At 52.6% G+C, this 19,273-nt stretch overlaps 3 protein-coding genes across 3 annotated transcripts in view; 1 reads left to right on the top strand and 2 right to left on the bottom strand.

Annotated features, from left to right (window-relative positions):
• The first annotated feature begins 3,840 nt into the window (after window positions 1–3,840).
• Window positions 3,841–5,660, top strand: LOC136528340 (cytochrome P450 709B2-like). Its single transcript, XM_066521290.1, has 2 exons — window positions 3,841–5,028; window positions 5,143–5,660. The coding sequence occupies exons 1-2, from the start codon at window positions 3,883–3,885 to the stop codon at window positions 5,572–5,574; spliced, it is 1,578 nt and encodes a 525-aa protein (XP_066377387.1). The 5' UTR covers window positions 3,841–3,882; the 3' UTR covers window positions 5,575–5,660.
• Window positions 5,661–10,420: 4,760 nt separating this feature from the next.
• On the bottom strand, window positions 10,421–12,258 carry LOC136528341 (mitogen-activated protein kinase kinase 5-like). Its single transcript, XM_066521291.1, has one exon. The coding sequence runs from the start codon at window positions 11,913–11,915 to the stop codon at window positions 10,875–10,877; it is 1,041 nt and encodes a 346-aa protein (XP_066377388.1). The 5' UTR covers window positions 11,916–12,258; the 3' UTR covers window positions 10,421–10,874.
• A 1,208-nt stretch (window positions 12,259–13,466) lies between these two features.
• LOC136527979 (DNA-dependent metalloprotease WSS1-like) overlaps window positions 13,467–19,273 on the bottom strand; it is a 34,219-nt gene continuing 28,412 nt past the window's right edge. The window contains exons 4-5 of the mRNA XM_066520848.1: window positions 14,542–14,757; window positions 13,467–13,852 (exon numbers count right to left, since the gene is read on the bottom strand). Coding sequence (XP_066376945.1) covers window positions 14,569–14,757 — 189 coding nt within the window. The 3' untranslated portion in view covers window positions 13,467–13,852; window positions 14,542–14,568. The remainder of the gene's footprint in view (window positions 13,853–14,541; window positions 14,758–19,273) is intronic.

Raw genomic sequence — 19,273 nt, 5'->3', positions numbered from 1 at the left:
GCAACCGAGCATCAGCACGTACGTCCAGACATGGGTAATCTTCTTTATGTTTTCATCTTTATTTATTTATTCTAACGCTCAATTCTCATTACTTGTAATCATCTTTGTGTTTTCCTCGCAGTCCCAGGCGCACCAAGGCCAGGAATGCAACGAGTTCATGGCGTACGCCCTGGCACACAAGGGCAAGGCGACGGCCCCGGAAGTCACCTACAACCCGGCGGACGGGCCCGAGGCGTACACCAACACGAGCATCCACAGCAAGCTTAGCGAGTACACCTCAGCGGCCCGCGAACGCCATGGGGAGGACTTCGATCCGGCCACCCAGCCCCTGGACACAGACCTCCCGATGAGGCTGGGAGGAGGGAAGCAGCACGACCGGTACTGGATGGCGGACAGCACAGTCGACTCTGCCTCTGTTCCCATCCTCGTCGAGATTCGAGCAAGGAGCACGAGCTCCTCCCTCCCCATACGCTCTCGACAGCAGAGCTCACAGCAGCAGATGGCGGAACTCTAGGTTAGTACTGTTTTATTCGTCGTTCATTGCTTTTACACATCTACCTTGCCTTTGTATTGTTTAAACATTGCGGGTGGAATGTTGCAGGCCGACTTGTGGAGGTTGGAGGCCCAGCAGGCGGCCCAGGCGGAGGCCCATCGGCTGGAGATGGAGGTTGTACAAGCCCAGAGGGCGGCCGAGGCGCAGAGGCTGCAGGACATGTTCAGCTTCATGGCGAGCCTTTAGGCCTTGCCAGGTGTGGTCGTGCCCCAGTCGCTGCTCGCTCCAGTTGTGGCTCCTCCTCCTGTAGGGACTCCGGTGAGTATATATGGTTGTTTATTCCTTTAGCTTGTGCGGCCCTCCTGTAGATACTCATGAATTCGCTTCTCCTTTGTGCAGCCACAGTCGACGGGTTCGAACCCGACTCCTCAAGGTGGCCCTTCTCCACAGGCCGGGTGGCCAACTAGCCCTCCTCAAGGTGGCAGTTCACACTCTAGGTGGGGAGGCTGGCAGTAGGTACCGTTTATTTGTTTCTTTTCATGTTGTATGGACTTGTGTTAGATTTAGCCTTATGTTGGACTACTACTAGAGATATATATATATTGTGATGGATATTGGCATGGATAATGCGAATGTATGTGATGGATTATGGACAATGGATTTGTATGTGATGTATTATGGATGGTGGATGTGTATGTGATGGGTTATGGATGTGTATGTGATATATCCTGTGTTGTGTGTTGATATATATGTGATTTCTTTGTTTGTGCTGATGGAAAGCAAAAAACAAAAAAAATAGCATTTTCCCCCTCTTTGCCGAGTGCCACACTCGGCAAAGAGAGCTTTGCCAAGTGTCGTGACCATGGCACTCGGCAAAGCTGGGAAGCAGAGACCCAATTTCTCAGCTTTGCCGAGTGCCAGAGCCATGTCACTCGCCAAAGATTTTTTTTAAAAAAAAATTCTTTGCCGAGTGCAAGAGTATGGCACTCGGCAAAGAATTAAAAAAAATTCTTTGCCGAGTGCCGCTGAGGTGGCACTCGGCAAAGAGGTCGTCAGAGTTGACGTCGGAATTTTTTTTGTCGAGTGCTGACGTGACACTCGGCAAAGGCTTTACCGAGTGCCCGATATGTGGCACTCGGCAAAGAAACCTTTGCCGACGGGTTCTTTGCCGACTTCTCTTTGCCGAGTGCGGCACTCGGCAAAGCCTTTGCCGAGTGCAATAGGGGCTTTGCCGAGTGCCCTAAGCACTCGGCAAAGAGCCCGTCTGCAGTAGTGTCAAGGGCATGGCTACCGCTAGCACATGCTTCGAGCCAGAAGCATCAGACATCTTCCTCGCCAGCTTACCCAAGTCCGGCACCACCTGGCTCAAGGCCCTTGCCTTCGCGACGCTCAACCATGCCACACACTCGCCGTCCGACGGCCATCACCCGCTCAACCACCGGAACCCGCACGACTGTGTCGGCTTCCTGGAGTTCATGATCATCCAGCAGCAGCAGCACGACGACGCCGGTGCAAGGGGTTTGTATGAGGCCCTCCCTTCTTCTCCACGGCTGTTTGCAACACACCTTCCCTACTCCTAGCTTCCCCATGCCATCACGGAGGAGGGTTCCCGGTGCCGGATCGTGTACGTATGCCGGGATCCCAAGGACGTGCTCATCTACTGGAATGATAAGCGTGAACCTTGTGGTGTGTGCGGTTGTTACAAGAAAAGATGGATCGCTTTACTTCTTCTATAAGGAAATTATGTTCTTATTAATTTCAGATATGTTGTGTACGGTTGTTACAAGAAAAGATGGATCGCTTTACTTCTTCTATAAGGAAATTATGTTCTTATTAATTTCAGATATGATCTTTGTTATAGAAGTATATATAGATATGGTTCTGGATAGAGACAAAGTTCTAAAGATACAATAGGTTTAGAAATAGTATCATACTCCAAGTAGATGTAGAGTCCTACTCAATCATGTATGAAGTCCTACTAGGACATGTATCAACTGGACTATATCTATACCTAATCTATACTATAAAGAAGCGAAGGAATTGAAAATCTATTGTCACCAGAAAAACTTCCTACCCACCTTAGATTGACAGGTGGATCTGAGCCCTCCTCCTCCACCTCCTTTTCTGGATCTGAACTCTCCTCCTCCTCCTCCTCCTCCTCCTCCTCCTCCTCTGGATCTAGATCTGAGGGACGACGCGCTGACTCGGGTTCCGGCGAGCTTTGTTGCCGTAACCTTGTTTTGTTGTTGCAACAAGTAATATTCCTTTGTTGTATTAGTCTCTTTTTTCTGATGTTACATCTCATATTGCGCTTTGTTTCTGTTGTTGCAGTATCGTTAATTTGCTGTTGCAACAAGCATTTTTTCTTGGTTGCGTTAGTCTTTTTTCTGATGTTGCATCTCGCATTGTTCTTTTGTTGTTGTTGTTGCAGTAACTTTGTTTTGTTGTTGCAACAGGTAATTTTTCTTTATTGCATTGATCTTTTTTCTGATGTTGATTTCTCGTATTTGCGCTTTTGTTCTGTTTTTTTTGTTTTAGTAGCCTTGTTACGGTGTTGCAACAAGTAATATTTTTTGTTGTATTAGTTTCTATTTTCTGATGTTGCATCTCATATTGCTGTAGCTTTGTTCTGTCGTTACATTTGTGATGAGGATGAGAGCGCGATGAGGATGCGACGCGCCTAGCGTGGGCGCGGCGGGGGATGGGCGGCGCGACGGGATGGGGGGGGGATGGGGCAGCGCGTGGGGTGGTGGGATGGCGGCGCCTGCAGGACGGAACGAATCTACTGTTTTGTGGGGCGGCGGGGCGCTAGGTGCTTCGTTGTTTTGGTCGGGGATCGATACGAGTCTACTGTTCCGGAGGCGGTGGGGGCATGGTTTCGTGTGTGGAAGCGGGACACTCGGACGGGGATGGAGGTGCGTCTGGACACGCCCCTAGATCCAGGCGTCTGGACGCTAGTAGCGCCGTTGCGAGATCGCTTGAAGTCTACGACCGTCCGTCAGCAAGACGGCAACTTCCCTCGTCAAACAAAGCCCTTGCCTTGTACTTAACGCCGGTCGCAACTCGCAATCAGTCGCTGGTGACATCACCGGAGGCACAACAAAGCGGCAAACCTCCAAGTGCGAAGCAGAGAAGCTGTTGAAAATTTGACATAGACACCGTATTTTACGACGGCAATTCAGCTTCGGCTTAATAATATATATATATATATATATATATATATATATATATATATATATATAGACACACACACACACACACACACACACACACACACACACACACACACACAGTGGCAATGGCACACACAACGACATCACATCGCAGTACTACCCTCCTCCGTGCTGATTGCAGTTCGCTTCGCAGGGCGTATCCTCCTGTTGCTCCACATGGGCACGGGAGGTGCAGCGCTGGTCGCCGCCGCCCTCGCCGTGGTGGTGGTCACGAGGCTGTGGACGGTGCTGTTCCACCTGGTGTGGCGCCCGTACGCCGTCGCGTGGGCGTTCGCGCGGCAGGGCATCCGCGGGCGGCCGTACCGTGTCTTCGTGGGCAACAGCAAGGAGGTTCAGGCGATGCGGGCGGCGACGAGCGGCGACACGCTGGACATCTCCTCCCACGACTACATCCCGCGCGTGATGCCGCAGTACCGCGCGTGGATGTCGCTCTACGGTAAGGTGTTCCTGACGTGGTCCAGCTCGACTCCGGCGCTGTTCGTGGGCAGCTACGACATGGTGAAGCGGGTCCTCTCCGACAAGTCGGGGCTGTACGGCAAGCCGGACCCGGGCCCCACCATACTGTCCCTGATGGGCATGGGCCTCGCCTTCACCAACGGCGACGACTGGTCGCGCCACCGCCGCGTCGTGCACCCGGCGTTCGCCATGGACAAGCTCAAGTCGATGACGGGGGCGATGGCGGCGTGCGCGGCGGAGGTGATCCGGGCGTGGGAGCCGCGCGCCGCCGCAAGCGGGGACGGGGAGGGGGTCACGGTGGAGGTGGGGCATCAGTTCACGGAGCTCACCGCCGACGTGATCTCGCACACGGCGTTCGGCAGCAGCTACCGGCAGGGGAAGGAGGTGTTCCTGGCGCAGCGGGAGCTCCAGTTCATCGCCTTCGCCTCCATCAACAGCGTGCGCGTGCCGGGCATGCAGTACGTGCCCACCAAGGCCAACGTGCGCCGTTGGCAGCTCGAGCGCACGGTGCGGGGCACGCTCATGGCCATCATCGGCGAGCGCCTCGCCGCTGCAAAGGAGGCGAGGGGTTACGGCAGCGACCTGCTCGGCCTCATGTTGGAGGCCAACGCCGCCGGCGACGACGGCGACAAGAGGCAGCAGGCCATGACCATGGACGAGATCATCGACGAGTGCAAAACCTTCTTCTTCGCCGGCCACGACACGACCTCGCACCTCCTCACCTGGTCCATGTTCCTCCTCGGCACGCACCCCGAGTGGCAGCAGCGGCTTAGGGAGGAGGTGATCCGGGAGTGCGGCGGTGCCGAGGTGCCTCTCCGCGGCGACGCCCTCAACAAGCTCAAGCTCGTGAGCCTCCTCCGCCTTAAGCTTATTAAGCTAGCTAGCGCCTAGCAGCTGTATATCCACACGGTGACCGCCGGCGAGCGTGCATCACGGCCATGTTCTTATGTTGTTTCGCAGGTGACCATGGTGCTGTACGAGACGCTCCGGTTGTACGGCGCGGTGCCGATGATCGTGAGACAGACGACGGCGGACGCGGACCTCTGCGGCGTGAAGGTGCCCAAGGGCACCCTCCTGCTGATCCCGATCGCGATGCTTCACCGCGACGAGGAGGTGTGGGGCGCGGACGCCGGCGCGTTCAACCCGCTCCGGTTCCGGGACGGCATGGGCAGGGCGGCGGCGCACCCGAACGCGTTGCTGTCCTTCTCCTTGGGACCGCGGTCGTGCATCGGGCAGGACTTCGCGTTGCTGGAGGCCAAGGCCACGCTGGCGCTCATCCTGCGGCGGTTCGCGTTCAAGGTGGCGCCGGAGTACGTGCACGCGCCGGTCGACTTCCTCACGCTGCAGCCGTCCAAAGGGCTCCCGGTCGTGCTCAAGCTCTTGGATGTGTAGTAGAGAGGATTAGAAGCCATCTTTGTCACAAGTTCCATTTGAACTGAAGTAGGAGTATAAATTTCCTACAACGTTCATGGGTGACCTTCCAGTCATTGATTAGGCTTCTATCCTGTGCTGTGTGTTATCTCAGTTTTGTTATCGTATTTCATAATGGAACTAATAAATACTGTGATTTTGTGAATGGATGGGCCAGGTCCAATCATCTTTTTTTTTTTAAAAGAAGAAGAGGAGGTGGTTTGGTTTTCAGCTAGACGCCACCTCGTACTAGGGCTCCGTTCACTCGGCTGATAAGCCAGGCTAAAAAGTACCGTTGACTGATTTGTTGTGAGAGAAAAACGCTGTTTGTTCGCTAAAAAAGTACGGTTCATAAGACAAGCGAACAAGGAACTACAACTAAAGTAGGAGTATAAATTTCCTACGGCATTCATGTGTGACCTGGCAAGTCATTAATTAGGCTTCTGTCCTCTGCGAGGCCCTATTCGCGTGAACTTATTAGCCTGGCTTATCAGCTATAGTACATTTTTTTTCCTCATAATAAATCAGCGAACAGTACTTTTCAGCCTGGCTTTTGAGCGAAGTGAACAGGGATGTGTTTTCTCAGTTTCGTTATCGTATTTCACAATGGAACTATAATATTGTGATTTTGTGAACATACTTACTCCTTCACCGTCGCTTGATATTTTGCAATTGCATCAGTCACCCGCCTCTCCATGCTCTTCCTCCCACGCGTCGCGCCCACGCCGGAGATGAAGAAGAAGATGGTGGCAGCGGTGGCGGCACCTCTCTCTCTCTCTCTCTCTCTCTCTCTCTCTCTCTCTCTGACTCTTCCTCTTTTCTTTTCCAACTCTGGCGGGCCTAGAGAGAAGGGCTCGGGGGAGGCAGGGCGGCCAGGTGGTGGGGACGGCAGGAGGATGGCTTAGGGTCCTGGTGGTGGTGGAGGCGGCCAGGTTAGGTCGGGGCAGGGGCTTCCATGGTCGGAGCTCGCCATAGAAGGAGGGGGTAGGGGAAGAAGGCGGCCACCACGGACGCGGTAGGGATTCGCCGGAGCTCTACGGACCTGTAGCGCGCCGCGGCAAGGCGAGGACCAGGAAGAGGGCGCGGCCGCTGTAAAGGCAGGCGGGGGTGGTGCGAGGAGGAAGAAGGCGTGGGTGGGGCACGAGGAAGAAGGGGTCACGAGGAGGAGGCTGGAGGTTGAAGATGACCGATGGAAAAGCAGGTAGCTGCCATAGAGACACACCCTTTTGTGAATGGATGGCCAAGTCCAATCGTCTTTTTTAAGAATGAAGAGGAGGTGGTTTGGCTTTGCTTGTGCAAAGTCTCATGAGTTCAGGTGGCGTGTCTGGATTGGCTAGTCTGATTTAACTTTTTCTGCAACATAATCCCTTACTTTCATACTATATTTTTTTCATTATAGTATCTACAATTTTCTAAACTTTTCAGCATGTGTGTTTTCTTTGGTATATTGCTATAGACGACCTCATTTGGACCAGGGATGTCACAATCCCGTGTATTGATTTTTGATCATCTTGTCTTGTTTCCATTTCCACTTCTCTGTCCTTTTCTAGTTCTATTTGAAGCATGGAAAAGTTAAGTATGAGTTACGTAATGATTGAAATATATTTTTAAGGCGTCGAGCATACCTTGTCCAAATAACTCGTATCCGTCCTCGTCGTTGTCTTGTTCATATATAACTCATTCATTACCCGCATAGTAATTTGTGAGAAATTGGTGATGTATATGTGGTTATATTTTCTATATGAGTTGGATAATCTTACCAACATCCTCGTTGTAGTATGATTGGTCATATTCGCTTCTCTTATAATCCGTATTTTTTAGTTTATTTTTTTAGCCGGAATAATATTTTTCTTTCACAATAAATCAGTCAGAACATTGTTTTGGTTTGTTTTTTCAGCGAAACGAACGGAGCCATTATGTTGATAGTGGGGTTCATAGCATTAAAACCGATGGAGGGCCATATAACTCGGCTATTTTTGACCCTGAGGATCCAATTTATATGATTGAGGGCAAGTTTAAAACTTTATCATATTATATTTAATAATGGGAGCACTTGTTTAATAATAACTCGGTTTTTGATAGATGGTTTGGCAACCAAGCTTTCAAACTCCAATGCCCAAACTTGTTTAATATCGTGTTTATTAGAATAATGCCAAACTAAGCTATATGATTTATTAGTACAATGGAGCGAGAGCACGAGAGGATGATCAGTAAACATCACCACAATCTTCCACCAGAAAAGGAATCCGTCGTGACCCAACAGGACTTCGTGGCGTACCAGATGACCACAGCAGCAGTTCTGCTTGCCTTGTTCGGCTGACATCAAACCCGGCTTTGTTTCTTTTTTCATTTATAAACAGTAACTTTCAGTCGCTACAGTGTTTTTTTTTTCCCCAGCCGAACGCCCCCGATATCAGAAAGCAGATTTCGCAAAGATGTATTCCTTTTTCTGATTCTGAAAGGGCGCAAAGATATTCTTGTACTAGCAGGGAAACATAGAGGCAGAAACGAAACCCTCCTCCCAATCAATCCTTTTCTACAGGGCATAGGCTATAGACAACGAATGGAAGATGAAGCCAGAGGTGTGCAAACCTCTAATTCCTTTGAGGTCTGGGCCTAGGGCCGAGCCAAACCTCCTCAATCCCTCCCAACATGGAATCTTGGATACGACGGAGATGCCGATTAGTTGCTCATCACATTTGCAGGCAGCCGAGACGGAGATGGAGACTCCAAACAGTGCCAGCGACAGCAACCGGTGCCTGTTCCGGAGGCTCTTCACCTTACCTACTGCTGTCTGCTGCCAGCCTTGTTTATTTTGTCACTTCTCCGGTTCCCCTATATCTCAGGTGTCTGATTTTTTTTTTTGTGCTCAGATAAAATGTAATTTATTATTATTTGGCTATAAAAAAAGTAATAATTGTATCAATTGTCTCTTGCAAATTGTTGCCTGAAACACAAAAAATTCAGACAACCAAGGATAGCAACTCCCTTTATTTTGTTGGCGTGTTGTGCGGTTCTGTGACTTCTGTCGCAACTCGCAAGCCCCGGTTTCGCTTGTGCAAGGATTCACGGGCTCGTTCGGCTGGTATTAAAGTCGGTTAAAACTGTTTGGTTGTAAGAGAAAAATACTGTAGATTCTAGCTGATAAGTTCAAGCGAACAGACCCGTGGGATTGCGAGAAGACAAGAGCAGCATGGGCTGGGCACTTGGCAGAGGGCAGGGCTCCATCCTAATCCTAGCTGGTCTGCACCCTGCACAGCGTTCATTCATCAAGCACAGACAGCATTCACAACAGACGGATCTCTCAATCTGTCGTGGTACACACTATCATCCCCACCAACTGGTACAGCACCACTTGCCAGGAGCCCAGGATGACGCTCTTGAGTTGAGGGAGCTAGCCACGTTCTGAGACTTTTCCCTCGCGCGCTCTGTTTCTTTGCAGTGTCCGTGCCCAACGCACCAGCTTGGACAGCTGCCCCAGCCTCCACGTCCGAGCCATGGCTCCATGTCACAGCGAACAGCATCCTCGCAGGGCGTCAGAGCTTCCTATGCTTCAACTGACAAAAACACGAAGCACTTGTTTGAGCCCGCGTTGGAGAGTAGCACCAGAGGGAGACGGAGTGGGAAGTGGTGTGGCTGACAAAAGCTCTGGAAAAGTACTGCCTCCCTTGGGAGATTCACGGCATGCACTCCGTCTCAACCTCATTCCGGTCCTGTTCGCTCGTTTATGAGCCGTATATTTTTTAAGTCAATCAAGTCAACAATATTTTTCTCTTACAACAAATTAGTCAGCAGTACTTTCAGTCATAGCTTATCAACTAAGCGAATGGGACATTTGCTGCTGCCTGCGTTGGCCCTGCCCTATGAATCCACAAAAAGTCTCCAAGATCATGGACATCACAAGTCTGACACTCTTACCCGGTGCAAGTGCAATGCAACGCATGTTTCATGACTCTCCTCTGCGTCTGCCATGGGCCTACCGCCTACCATGATATATTACCACGTGCCGATATGGTAACGTGCTTTGTAGGTAGTGCCAAGTGAGGAGATATAAACCTTGCTTAGATCAAACCCCAAAACTTTACATCCCGTCAAATCGAATGTGTTGGATACATACATAAAGTATTAAATATAAACTTAAAAAATAATTAATTGCACAGTTTGCGACTAATTTGCGAGACGAATCTTTTAAGGCTAATTATTCCATAATTCGACAATAAAGTGTTACAGTAACACATGTGCTAATGACGTGTTAATTAGGCTTAATAAATTCGTCTCGCGGTTTACCGGCGGATTCTGTAATTTATTTTTTTATTAGTATCCGAACACCCCATACGACACCCCAATATAACATCTGTGATATCCCATAACTTTACGCGCCGGATCTAAACACGGCGGTGCTATAAGAAACGACTTTCTCAAGTCTCAAGAAACAAAAGAACATCGGCATGCCACTTGCCACCACCACCTTTGCCCGGGGCTAAGAAAAAGGCAGATCGGATTTGGCAAGAGAGAAAGGCATGGTTGAGATTTCAGGAGCAGCATCAAGAGAGAGACAATAAACTAATTAAAGTTGGGTTCTATTCGCATTTCCGGAATCGCTCTATGCAATCATATATCCGGATAAAGGAATCCAAGAACCTATCAAGCAGCAGCAGCTGCGGCAGCAGTATCATCATCATCATGCGCTCAATCATCGTCAACCAATTATGCGCCAAAAATATCAGAGAGAGATGCTAGCAGCCTAGCACAATTGCCAGTTCATGTGACAGCTCTGCTACATGGAGATTGGAGATAAAAAGGAAAAGTTGAAGTTTCTAACCAAACCTTTTTAGAACAATGAAAATTGGTACGAAGTGGACCTCTCTGTACTTGACATATGATATGATATGGTCTTTTACAAAATCATTTGTACACACTTTTTTTCCTCTCGTTGTGCTATCATCGCTGGAAGTAAAAAGAACATCAAACAACAGGAAGGAGAAAGAACCTTAATCGCAGCGAGGAGCTGGTTGAGGACGATCGTGGTGATGAATTGGTGATGGACACAGCACCCAAAATTGGTTTGAAGAACATCAAAGGGGACCTTAACTGCAGCAGCAGCAGCAACCATGGATGGATGAGGACGACGATGATGGATAGAACACCACCGAATCTGGCCAGCCAATTCCCTTCACACATCAGTTCCGTCCATCCAAGGATACACCTGGAATGCCGGATTGGAGTCCACACTGCCTGCAGCCAAGTCCGAACTGAGATGAGATCCCAATCCGAAACGGTGGTCATGACTGGGGAGGAGCAGCTAGGGGCTGCGGCTGTGGGCCGGCGACGAAGGGGTGCTGCAGCAGCTGCGCGGCCGTGAGCCGCTTGGCCGGGTTCTTCTGCAGGCAGCAGCTAATGAATCCCCTGAACTCGGGCGAGGCGGTGGGCGGTGGCTCGGGCGGATCGGAGTAGCAGATGGCGACCATGAGCGCGGCCCAGTCCCCCTGCCTACCGAGGTTCTCCCCGAAGGGGAACCTGCCCAGGTAGAACTCGAGAATGCTGAGGCCGAAGCTCCAGATGTCCCCAGCGTATCCGTCGTAGCTGCCGTCGTTGAGATCGGTGTTGATCCGCTCGGGGCTCATGTAAGCGATGGTGCCGACGGAGGAGTTGCAGGGGTCCATGGTCTGGTTGAGGATGCGCCCCACGCCGAAGTCGGCGATCTTGACGCGGCGCGCCGAGTCGATGAGGAGGTTGGAGGGCTTGATGTCGCGGTGCACGATGTGGCGGCGGTGGAGGTAGGCGATCCCGGACAGTACCTGGCGCGCGACGTCGGCGAGGAACGGCTCGGCGGCGATGCGGCGACCGTCGAGGGACCCCCCGTCCATGTACTCGAGCAGGATCTGCAGCTCCCCGCCGCGCTCGTACATGCCGTGGCACCGGACCACGGCCGGGTGCTCAGCGGTGCGGAGGATGGCGATCTCGCGCGCGATCTGCCGCCGCACCGAGTCGTCGTGGTTCCCGTAGAGCACCTTGAGCGCGTAGGGCCGCCCCATCCCGCGGTGACGCACCATCCACACCGTCCCGCCGGCGCCGCTGCCGACGCGGCGCACGCGCTCCAGCTCCGCGAGCGGGGGCGGCTGCTGCTGCTGCGCGGCGCCTGAAGCGGGGACGCCCGGCGGGGTGGGCCCCCCGGCGGAGGCGGGGACTGGCGGGAGAGGGAGCGGGACGGCGAGGGAGGTGGCGACCTCGCGCTGGGGCATGGGGAGGGTGAGATCCGGGCGGCGGCGCGCGCGGCTCGGCGTGCCGGGCTGCTGCTGGGTCGGCAGGCCGCCCGGACGCATGGCGTGGACGGGGTGGGGAGGAGTTCGTTAGGCGGGGGGTGGTGGTGATGGCGTCTGCGTGACTGCGTCTCGGTTCTTCTTCTCCTCCCCGCTGCCGCTCGGGGTTTGTCGTGTGGCGCTGCGGTGCCCGTTTATTGGAGCACACAGCCTGATCGCTCGTCGGGTTGAGGAACGGGACGGGAGGGAGCCGGGGACCCCGGAGGCCACTACAGCAATTGAGTCGCTGTTCCTCACGAGGCGACGACCTCGCCTGACGGCAACCCCAACAGCTGGAGGACGAACGGAGATGCGACGCGATGCCTCGTTGGAGACGGACCGTGGCGTACCGACCTTCACTACTACTTGCTGCCGCCGTACAAGTACAATTATTCATCTTCATACTTGGTTTCAGCCAGGCTTATTCAACCAGTCAATAGTATTTTTTTCTCATAAAATATTAGCACCAGCAAGTTCAAACCAGCATCAGCGCCAGCCAGCGAACAGGTGATTGTTCCGCGTATTAGGAATGCTAACGGTTTCGGATGCACTGTCCTACTGTTTCACAGGTATGCGATGTTGATACATGACCCGTACATGTACTACATCATTCATGTTCGTACATGATACTCCTACGTGCCTGCCTGACTGCAAGGATTTGCCACCCCCACAAATTGTGCAACGCAAGCCACACCAGATTTATTTTTGTTATTAGTTGGATTATGATATTATTGTCTAACTTTTGTATAGTACTACAGCCTGTTTGGCTGGGGCTGAAACGATCGTATACGATCGTGGATTATTACTGTTGGCTGGTTTAGTGTGAGAAAAAAATATTATTCTGACTGAAAATTTACGATCATTTATGAACAAGCGAACATATGCCGCTAGAGTGTAGTCACGAAGCAAAAGCCCCTTGACATACGACGGCTGTGTGATAAGAAGTAAGAAGGGTAAAAATCTCAGGTTCAAGTCGACCTAATTCAGGGAGAATCTGGTAACGCGCACCTAGCCGCTGATGGCCAATAAAACCCAGGCCGGCTTTCACAGAACGTGCTCGAAATTCGAATGATCAGCTAGTGCCGAACAGCGGGAAAGGTTGGACGGCGCGGCGTGTCAATACATGAAGTCTTCGGTGATCTTCCTGTGATCAATGATTATAAGGTACACAACTCTACCGAAAGAAGCTACGAATGTCATCGCTGAGCATCTTCCAGACCACGTGCGATAAAAGATTCATACGCGGTCCGTGCACGCACCTGTGTCCAGAAAAATGGCAAAGATCGATGGACTGCAGAACCTGTCGACCTCACTTTCCAGTTTCTTACACGGGGATAATGGGGATGCCTTTCAGGCCAGGGTGATCATCTGCTTCTGAAGTGCTAGCAAGATAACCTGACCATTCGGTAGCAGTCAGTGGCGACCCTGCGACACTCGTCGCTCTAACTACAGAGCTTCCACGAGGATAATTAAAATACAGTGTACTTGGTTACTTCACTGATGACGCAAAGCGTGACGGCATGGATGAGCAAATGTAAAAGCTTTGGCTCTGGATTTTCTGGGTTTGATCTGACGAGCAGGTAAATTCTTTTAAAAGAACATTGCAGATACTTGTATTAACCCTTACATTAATGTAATTAATAAATTTCCTCACCCAGTCACCCATACGGCAACATGAGCAGACGACATCGGAGCAGATAAAAGACCACAGTGTGCCCTTAGGTACCAGCTGTTATCTGTCACCAAGAAGGCGAGACATGGATGGGCAACCTGGTTCAGAGGCTGTATGCCCCGGGCTTGGGGCTAAAGTTTACAGCCATGGACTAAGATTGTTTCTTTCTACCAATCCGCTCATTGCTCCAAGCAGCGTCCACAAAAGGGGGTGGTAATAGAGCAAGAACTGTTGCAGATAAGACAACTTATATCGACAATGCAGCAGATGCCTGCTCAGAAGTGTCATCCTGTAAGAACCACATGAAATCATTTTTAGAGTTGAGTTATGCAGATAATTTTAAATAAGGGTAACTCTTCAAATGTTATTGCAGTGGAAGCAAATGCAGGAAACAGAATATTCAAATGGCGATCAACTAAAGCTATATCCTGAACGAGCCTGTGTTAGTTAACTAAAACGAGCTGCAGCTTTGCACATTCAGATATACACTTCAAGTGAAGACTTAGTTCCAAGAATAGTCTGCGTGTTAAGTAGCTTATATTTCATTTCAGATGTGCAAACATGCAGTTTAAAAGGATTTATCAAGAAATCAGTTTGTGTAGGTCCAAGTATGGGGTCCTGATAGAACTAAATAGCCTAGAAAACAAAAGGAAGTTTACTAAAAAGCTCCAAGCAAAATAACAACTGCAGAGACTATTTAAAGTGTTAGATATAGTGTGTCCCACACTAAGCCTTCGGTGCATACACCACAATAAAATCTAGCATAATGTCTATTTGGGCATGCAAGCACCTAATGTTAATTGGAAGTAACAAAGCAATCTTGAGAAATAAGGTGTGCAGAACACTAGTGGCTGTTATAAATCCAACAGGTCAGTGTAAATGATATGCGCTTCAACACAACAAAATTAAAAGTGAATAGTGCACACGGGAAAGTTAAAAGATTATTATAAACCTGACACAGTACTCTGGATTACTTACTGTACTATTGTAGCCTTCACCGTCATCTCAATCATAGCTTGGGCCATATGTGGCTACAGGTGGCCCATATGAGTATCTCCATTGATCACATGCTGAGCATTTGTCAAGCTTAGTGCTGTTCTCTAGAGTACAAAATTTACAAGACCAAGTCATGTACTTCGCCTTTGCAATTTTAGGTTTTGTGGTGCCACAAACTTCACAGATTGGTGCCAGAGGCTGCAGAGGTTCAGATTTTGTAATGTGTTAGAGAAAAGCATGCTAATAACTATAAGTAAAATGTGTAGTAGAAAAAAAATATGGAAGAAGTGAAGACTAGATGTAAGACCAAACCACAAGTATATATACCAAAGAATGAGAAAAGAAGTATAGTTAAGCAAGCAAATGTGACTACAAGGTATGTTTTTCTGGGACAAAAGAAACTTTCAACACTTTGCAAGGATGGAACTATGTTGGTGATTTTGGTAGCTTAAATTGGAATTTGGCTTGCGTACAGTCAAAATAAATATGGGTGGTGACCAGTACACTAGGCTACTAGCTATAAGTCATAAAACCTGCAGACAGAAACTCTCTGCATAAATCACAAACAGCAGGTTTCCCAAAACTAAAGAGGCATACAGTTATCATGCAGTTCAATACTAGGCCGAGTATGTTACTATTATGAGTGGAGTTATACATTACAGGAAATGCCAAATATTTTGATAATTCAATCTACTTGTCGGTGTTTTGGAACCGGGGGTCCCTCAACCAACGAGTGAATTTGTGCTGCGTGCCCCTAATCCCGGATGGTGATGCAAAGAGACACAAGGTTTATACTGGTTCAGGCAATCGAGGCCCTACGTCCAGTCTGAGAGATCGATCTTGTATTCCTTGCACCGGAGTGCTCGTAGTAGGGGGTTACAAGCTAGGTGAGAGAGGGAGCTAGCCCCAGGTCTCGGCGAGGGTGGCACGGGCTGCTTGAGGCGTTGTTCCCAAGCAGTGTAGGAGTGTGTAGTTCTATCTGTGTGTTCGTCTTTCTGCCTGTTGCTCTCTCCTAGAAATGGCCCCGGTCCTTCCCTTTTATACTCTAAGGGAGAACCCGGGACGTCCATACATAGCGCTCTATAAATGGGGGTGGCGTGTCCGAACCCTGTAGCCGGCCACTGTTGTGGTATGGTCGATGGAGTGGCCCCGTCCTTGTTGTGCAGAAGTGACGCGCCGGTCATACTTGATCTTGTGCGTCGTGGGGCTCCAGTACTGCTTGATGCAGGACATGGCGGGCGACGTGCTGGTCATCGTGCGATGACGTCGTAGGGAGCAGCGGCTCTGCAGATGCCGAGGCCGAGCCATCGTGGGGGGCTTGGCGGACATGGATCCCCAGGCTGCCGAGCCCCTGAAGCAAACTGCCGAGGCCTTGGAGGAAATTATCGGTCCTGCGTACTGATTCCGAGGCCACAGTATCCCAGACGTGGCTCCCCATGCTGCGTTGTTCTCGAAGCAGGAGTTGGCAGCACAGTGAGGCATGGGCGTCAACTATGTGCATGGTGGTTAGTACAGTGGCGGGTAACCCCTGCCCGGTCCGGGCGACGTGCTGGTCATCGTGTGATGACGTCGTAGGGAGCTGTGGCTCTGCAGATGCCGAGGCCGAGCCATCGCGGGGGGCTCGGCGGACATGGATCCTCAGGCTGTCGAGCCCCTGAAGCCAACTGCCGAGGCCTTGGAGGGAATTATTGGTCCTGGGTACTGATTCCGAGGCCACAGTAGCCCCGACGTGGCTCCCCACGCTGCGTTGTCCTCGGAGCAAGGGTTGGCAGCACAGTGAGGTATGGGCGTCAACCATGTGCATAGTGGTTAGCACAGTGACGGGTAACCCCTGCCCAGTCTTGCCTCCTGTCCCGTCGGCCATTCCGCCGTACTGTGCCGAGCATGCGGCCGATGTTAGGGGCAGCAGTTGGCTGAGTTAATGCGACACGACGTTTTGTCAGAGGGACGGGTGAAGGAAGAGGCAGCGGAGTGCTGCCGAGCCCGCCTCGCACGAGACGGAGGGTCGGTGGCCCGGCCGAGGCCTTTGGTGGGGGATCGCTCGAGGTTAGTGGTGAGGGGGCCTCGGGCGAGTCGGAGAATCGGCCGAGGCCAGCGGTGTTTAGCTGGTTTCGACTTTTACGAAGTCTAAGCAGTCGTTTTTTGGTTCTTGCTTAGGGTACCCCTTCTCACTGTATCCGACAGTAGCCCCCGAGCCTTGGGGGGAGTGGAGGCACTCCCCCTAAGGTTCTGACGAGAATTGGCTCTTGATAGTTCCTGTTGGGATGGTGTTTTGTACTTGAGGTTTCGGTGGGTGCGCGCGAGCGCACCCGCCGGGTGTAGCCCCCGAGGCCCTGGAGGAGTGATTTCACTTCTTCAGGGGCTTTTTTCTCTTTCGAGTGAGGGGTTTTCGTTGCGTTTGCCGGGCCCGTGGGTGCGAGTTCGGATCGCAGGGCCTCATCGATGCTGCGGAAAGAGCCCCTTAGCCTCCGCCTGGAGCGAGAGGGCCGTCAGGGGTTCCCCCGGCTTTTTGTACGACCCTCGTGCTTCCGTTTCGCTCGGAAGGAGGGGTGGAAGATGCCATGCTACCCTCGGTGGGCGCGAGCGACGGCATTTCCGGTAAGCTGTTATCGGGTAAGTCCGAGTGGAGGCCCGTACCCCGTTCGCTGGGGGTCGGCTAGCGGTCCGGAGACGCGCTCCAAGAGTACCGGCGGGTTTCTCTAGTGGGGGCCGAGGCCGTTCGCTGGGCCTCGGTGGCTCGGTGCCTCCCTACGGTGGGATCCCATTCGGAGACCTCCCTGCCGGTCTCGGACACGACACAGGGCGCGCTCATACAGGCTCGCCCGTAGTCGTCCCTGACTCTTTTGCCCTGGGGGCCCAGCCTTCGAACCCCTGGACTGTAACGGGCTCGGGTCGCTTGTCTTTATCTTGGGTGCAGGAAGAGCCCCCGAGCCTCCGCACGGAGCGAGAGGGCGGTCAGGGGTCCTCCCGACTTTTTTGTCCGTCTCCCGCATGTCCTTTTCGCTCGGACGGGGGCTGTTTGCCGAGCCCACTCGTGTGCGAGCTTGAGCCGCTGGGTCTCGGCAAAGTTGCAGGAGGAGCCCCCGAGTCTCTCGCACGGAGCGAGAGAGCGGTCAGAGGTCCCCCTGGCTTTTGGTTCGCCCCTCGCGCGTGAGGGTCTGTCTGCCGAGCCCCCCTCGGGTGCGAGCCTAGGTCGCGGGGTCTCGGCGTCTTTTGCAGAAGGAGCTCCCTAGCCTCTGCACGGAGCAAGAGGGCCGTCAGGAGATCTTCTGGCTTTTTGAACGACCCTCGCGCTTCCTTTTCGCTCGGAAGGAGGGTTTGTTTTGCCGAGCCCCCTCGTGTGCGAGCCTTAGTCGCTGGGCCTCGGCAATGGTTTGCAGGAAGAGTCCCTTAGCCTCTGCGTGGAGCAAGAGGGCCGTCGGGGATTCTCCTGACTTTTTACTCGACCCTCACGCTTCCTTTTCGCTCGGAAGGAGGGGTGGAATGTGCCGCGCTACCCTCGGTGGGTGCGAGCGATGGCACTTCCGGTGAGCTGTTATCGGGTAAGTCCGAGTGGAGGCCCGTACCCCGTTCGCTGGGGGTCGGCTAGCGGTCCGGAGACGCGCTCCAAGAGTACCGGAGGGTTTCTCTAGTGGGTGCCGAGGCCGTTCGCTGGGCCTCGGTGGCTCGGTGCCTCCCTACGGTGGGATCCCATTCGGAGACCTCCCTACCGGTCTCGGACACGACACCGGGCGTTCCCAAGCGTTGCGCTTGCTTGGGCCTCGGCCTCGTATAGGCTCGCCCGTAGTCGCCCCTGACTCTGTTGCCCTGGGGCGGCTGTCGAAACCCCTAAGGGCCCAGCCTTCGAACCCCTGGACCGTAGCGGTCTCGGTGCCCAGTTCCTTTGCCTGAAAGGAATGGGGGGGGGGTTATTTCTCTTCCTACGGCTAATAACGGCAGGCGCGTCTTTTGAGGCGGCTTTTTCGGGGAGGCGAAACGGCGCCTGCTGCTGCTGTGGTTGGACGCGACGTGGCGTCAGCCGACGGGACGTATCTGCACGCGCGATTAATGAGGAGGGAGTGGGCGCGTGGGCGGTAAGACCGGATCTGGATAACCGCGCCGGATTTTTTGGGGGGAACTTCCCCGATTTCGTCGCCCGGTGGTTTCGTTTCGTCCCTGCATAAATACGCAAAGAGCCTCGCCCTCCCCCTTCTTACCTTTTCCGCATTCGCTTTCGCTGCCTCTGTGCCATTGCTGAGAGCGTAGAGCGCCGGGGAGGAGAAGGGCGAGAGCGAGAGACTGAAAGAAAGAGAGAGAGAGATTACCGCCGTAGCAGCGACCTCCACCGCGCAATGGCTGGTGGTCCCGTCATCCTCCCGGCGGATCCCTGGGAGCGGTCTGACGTCACCAAGGAGAAGCTGCAGTCGCTCGTGGAGGCCGGTCTTCTTCGCCCGATCACCGACCCTGACGAGCCGGAGTGGATTGCTCCGGGGAACGAGTCGGAGCCGAGGCCGCGCGACGGCTACGTGGTGAGCTTCGTCGTCTTCCACGAGCGAGGCCTCGGGTCGCCGGTGGATAACTTCATGCGGGCGCTCCCGCACTACTATGGCGTGGAGCTCCACAATTTCAGCCCCAACTCCATCGCGTAGGCGGCCATCTTCGTCGCCATCTGTGAGGGGTACTTGGGGATCGCTCCCCACTGGGAGTTGTGGCTCCACTTGTTCCGGGCGACGTT

This window comes from Miscanthus floridulus, chromosome 19 (assembly GCF_019320115.1).
Source record: "Miscanthus floridulus cultivar M001 chromosome 19, ASM1932011v1, whole genome shotgun sequence".
In the NCBI taxonomy this organism is placed as follows: Eukaryota; Viridiplantae; Streptophyta; class Magnoliopsida; order Poales; family Poaceae; genus Miscanthus; species Miscanthus floridulus.
This window is presented reverse-complemented; position numbering and strand designations above follow the sequence as displayed.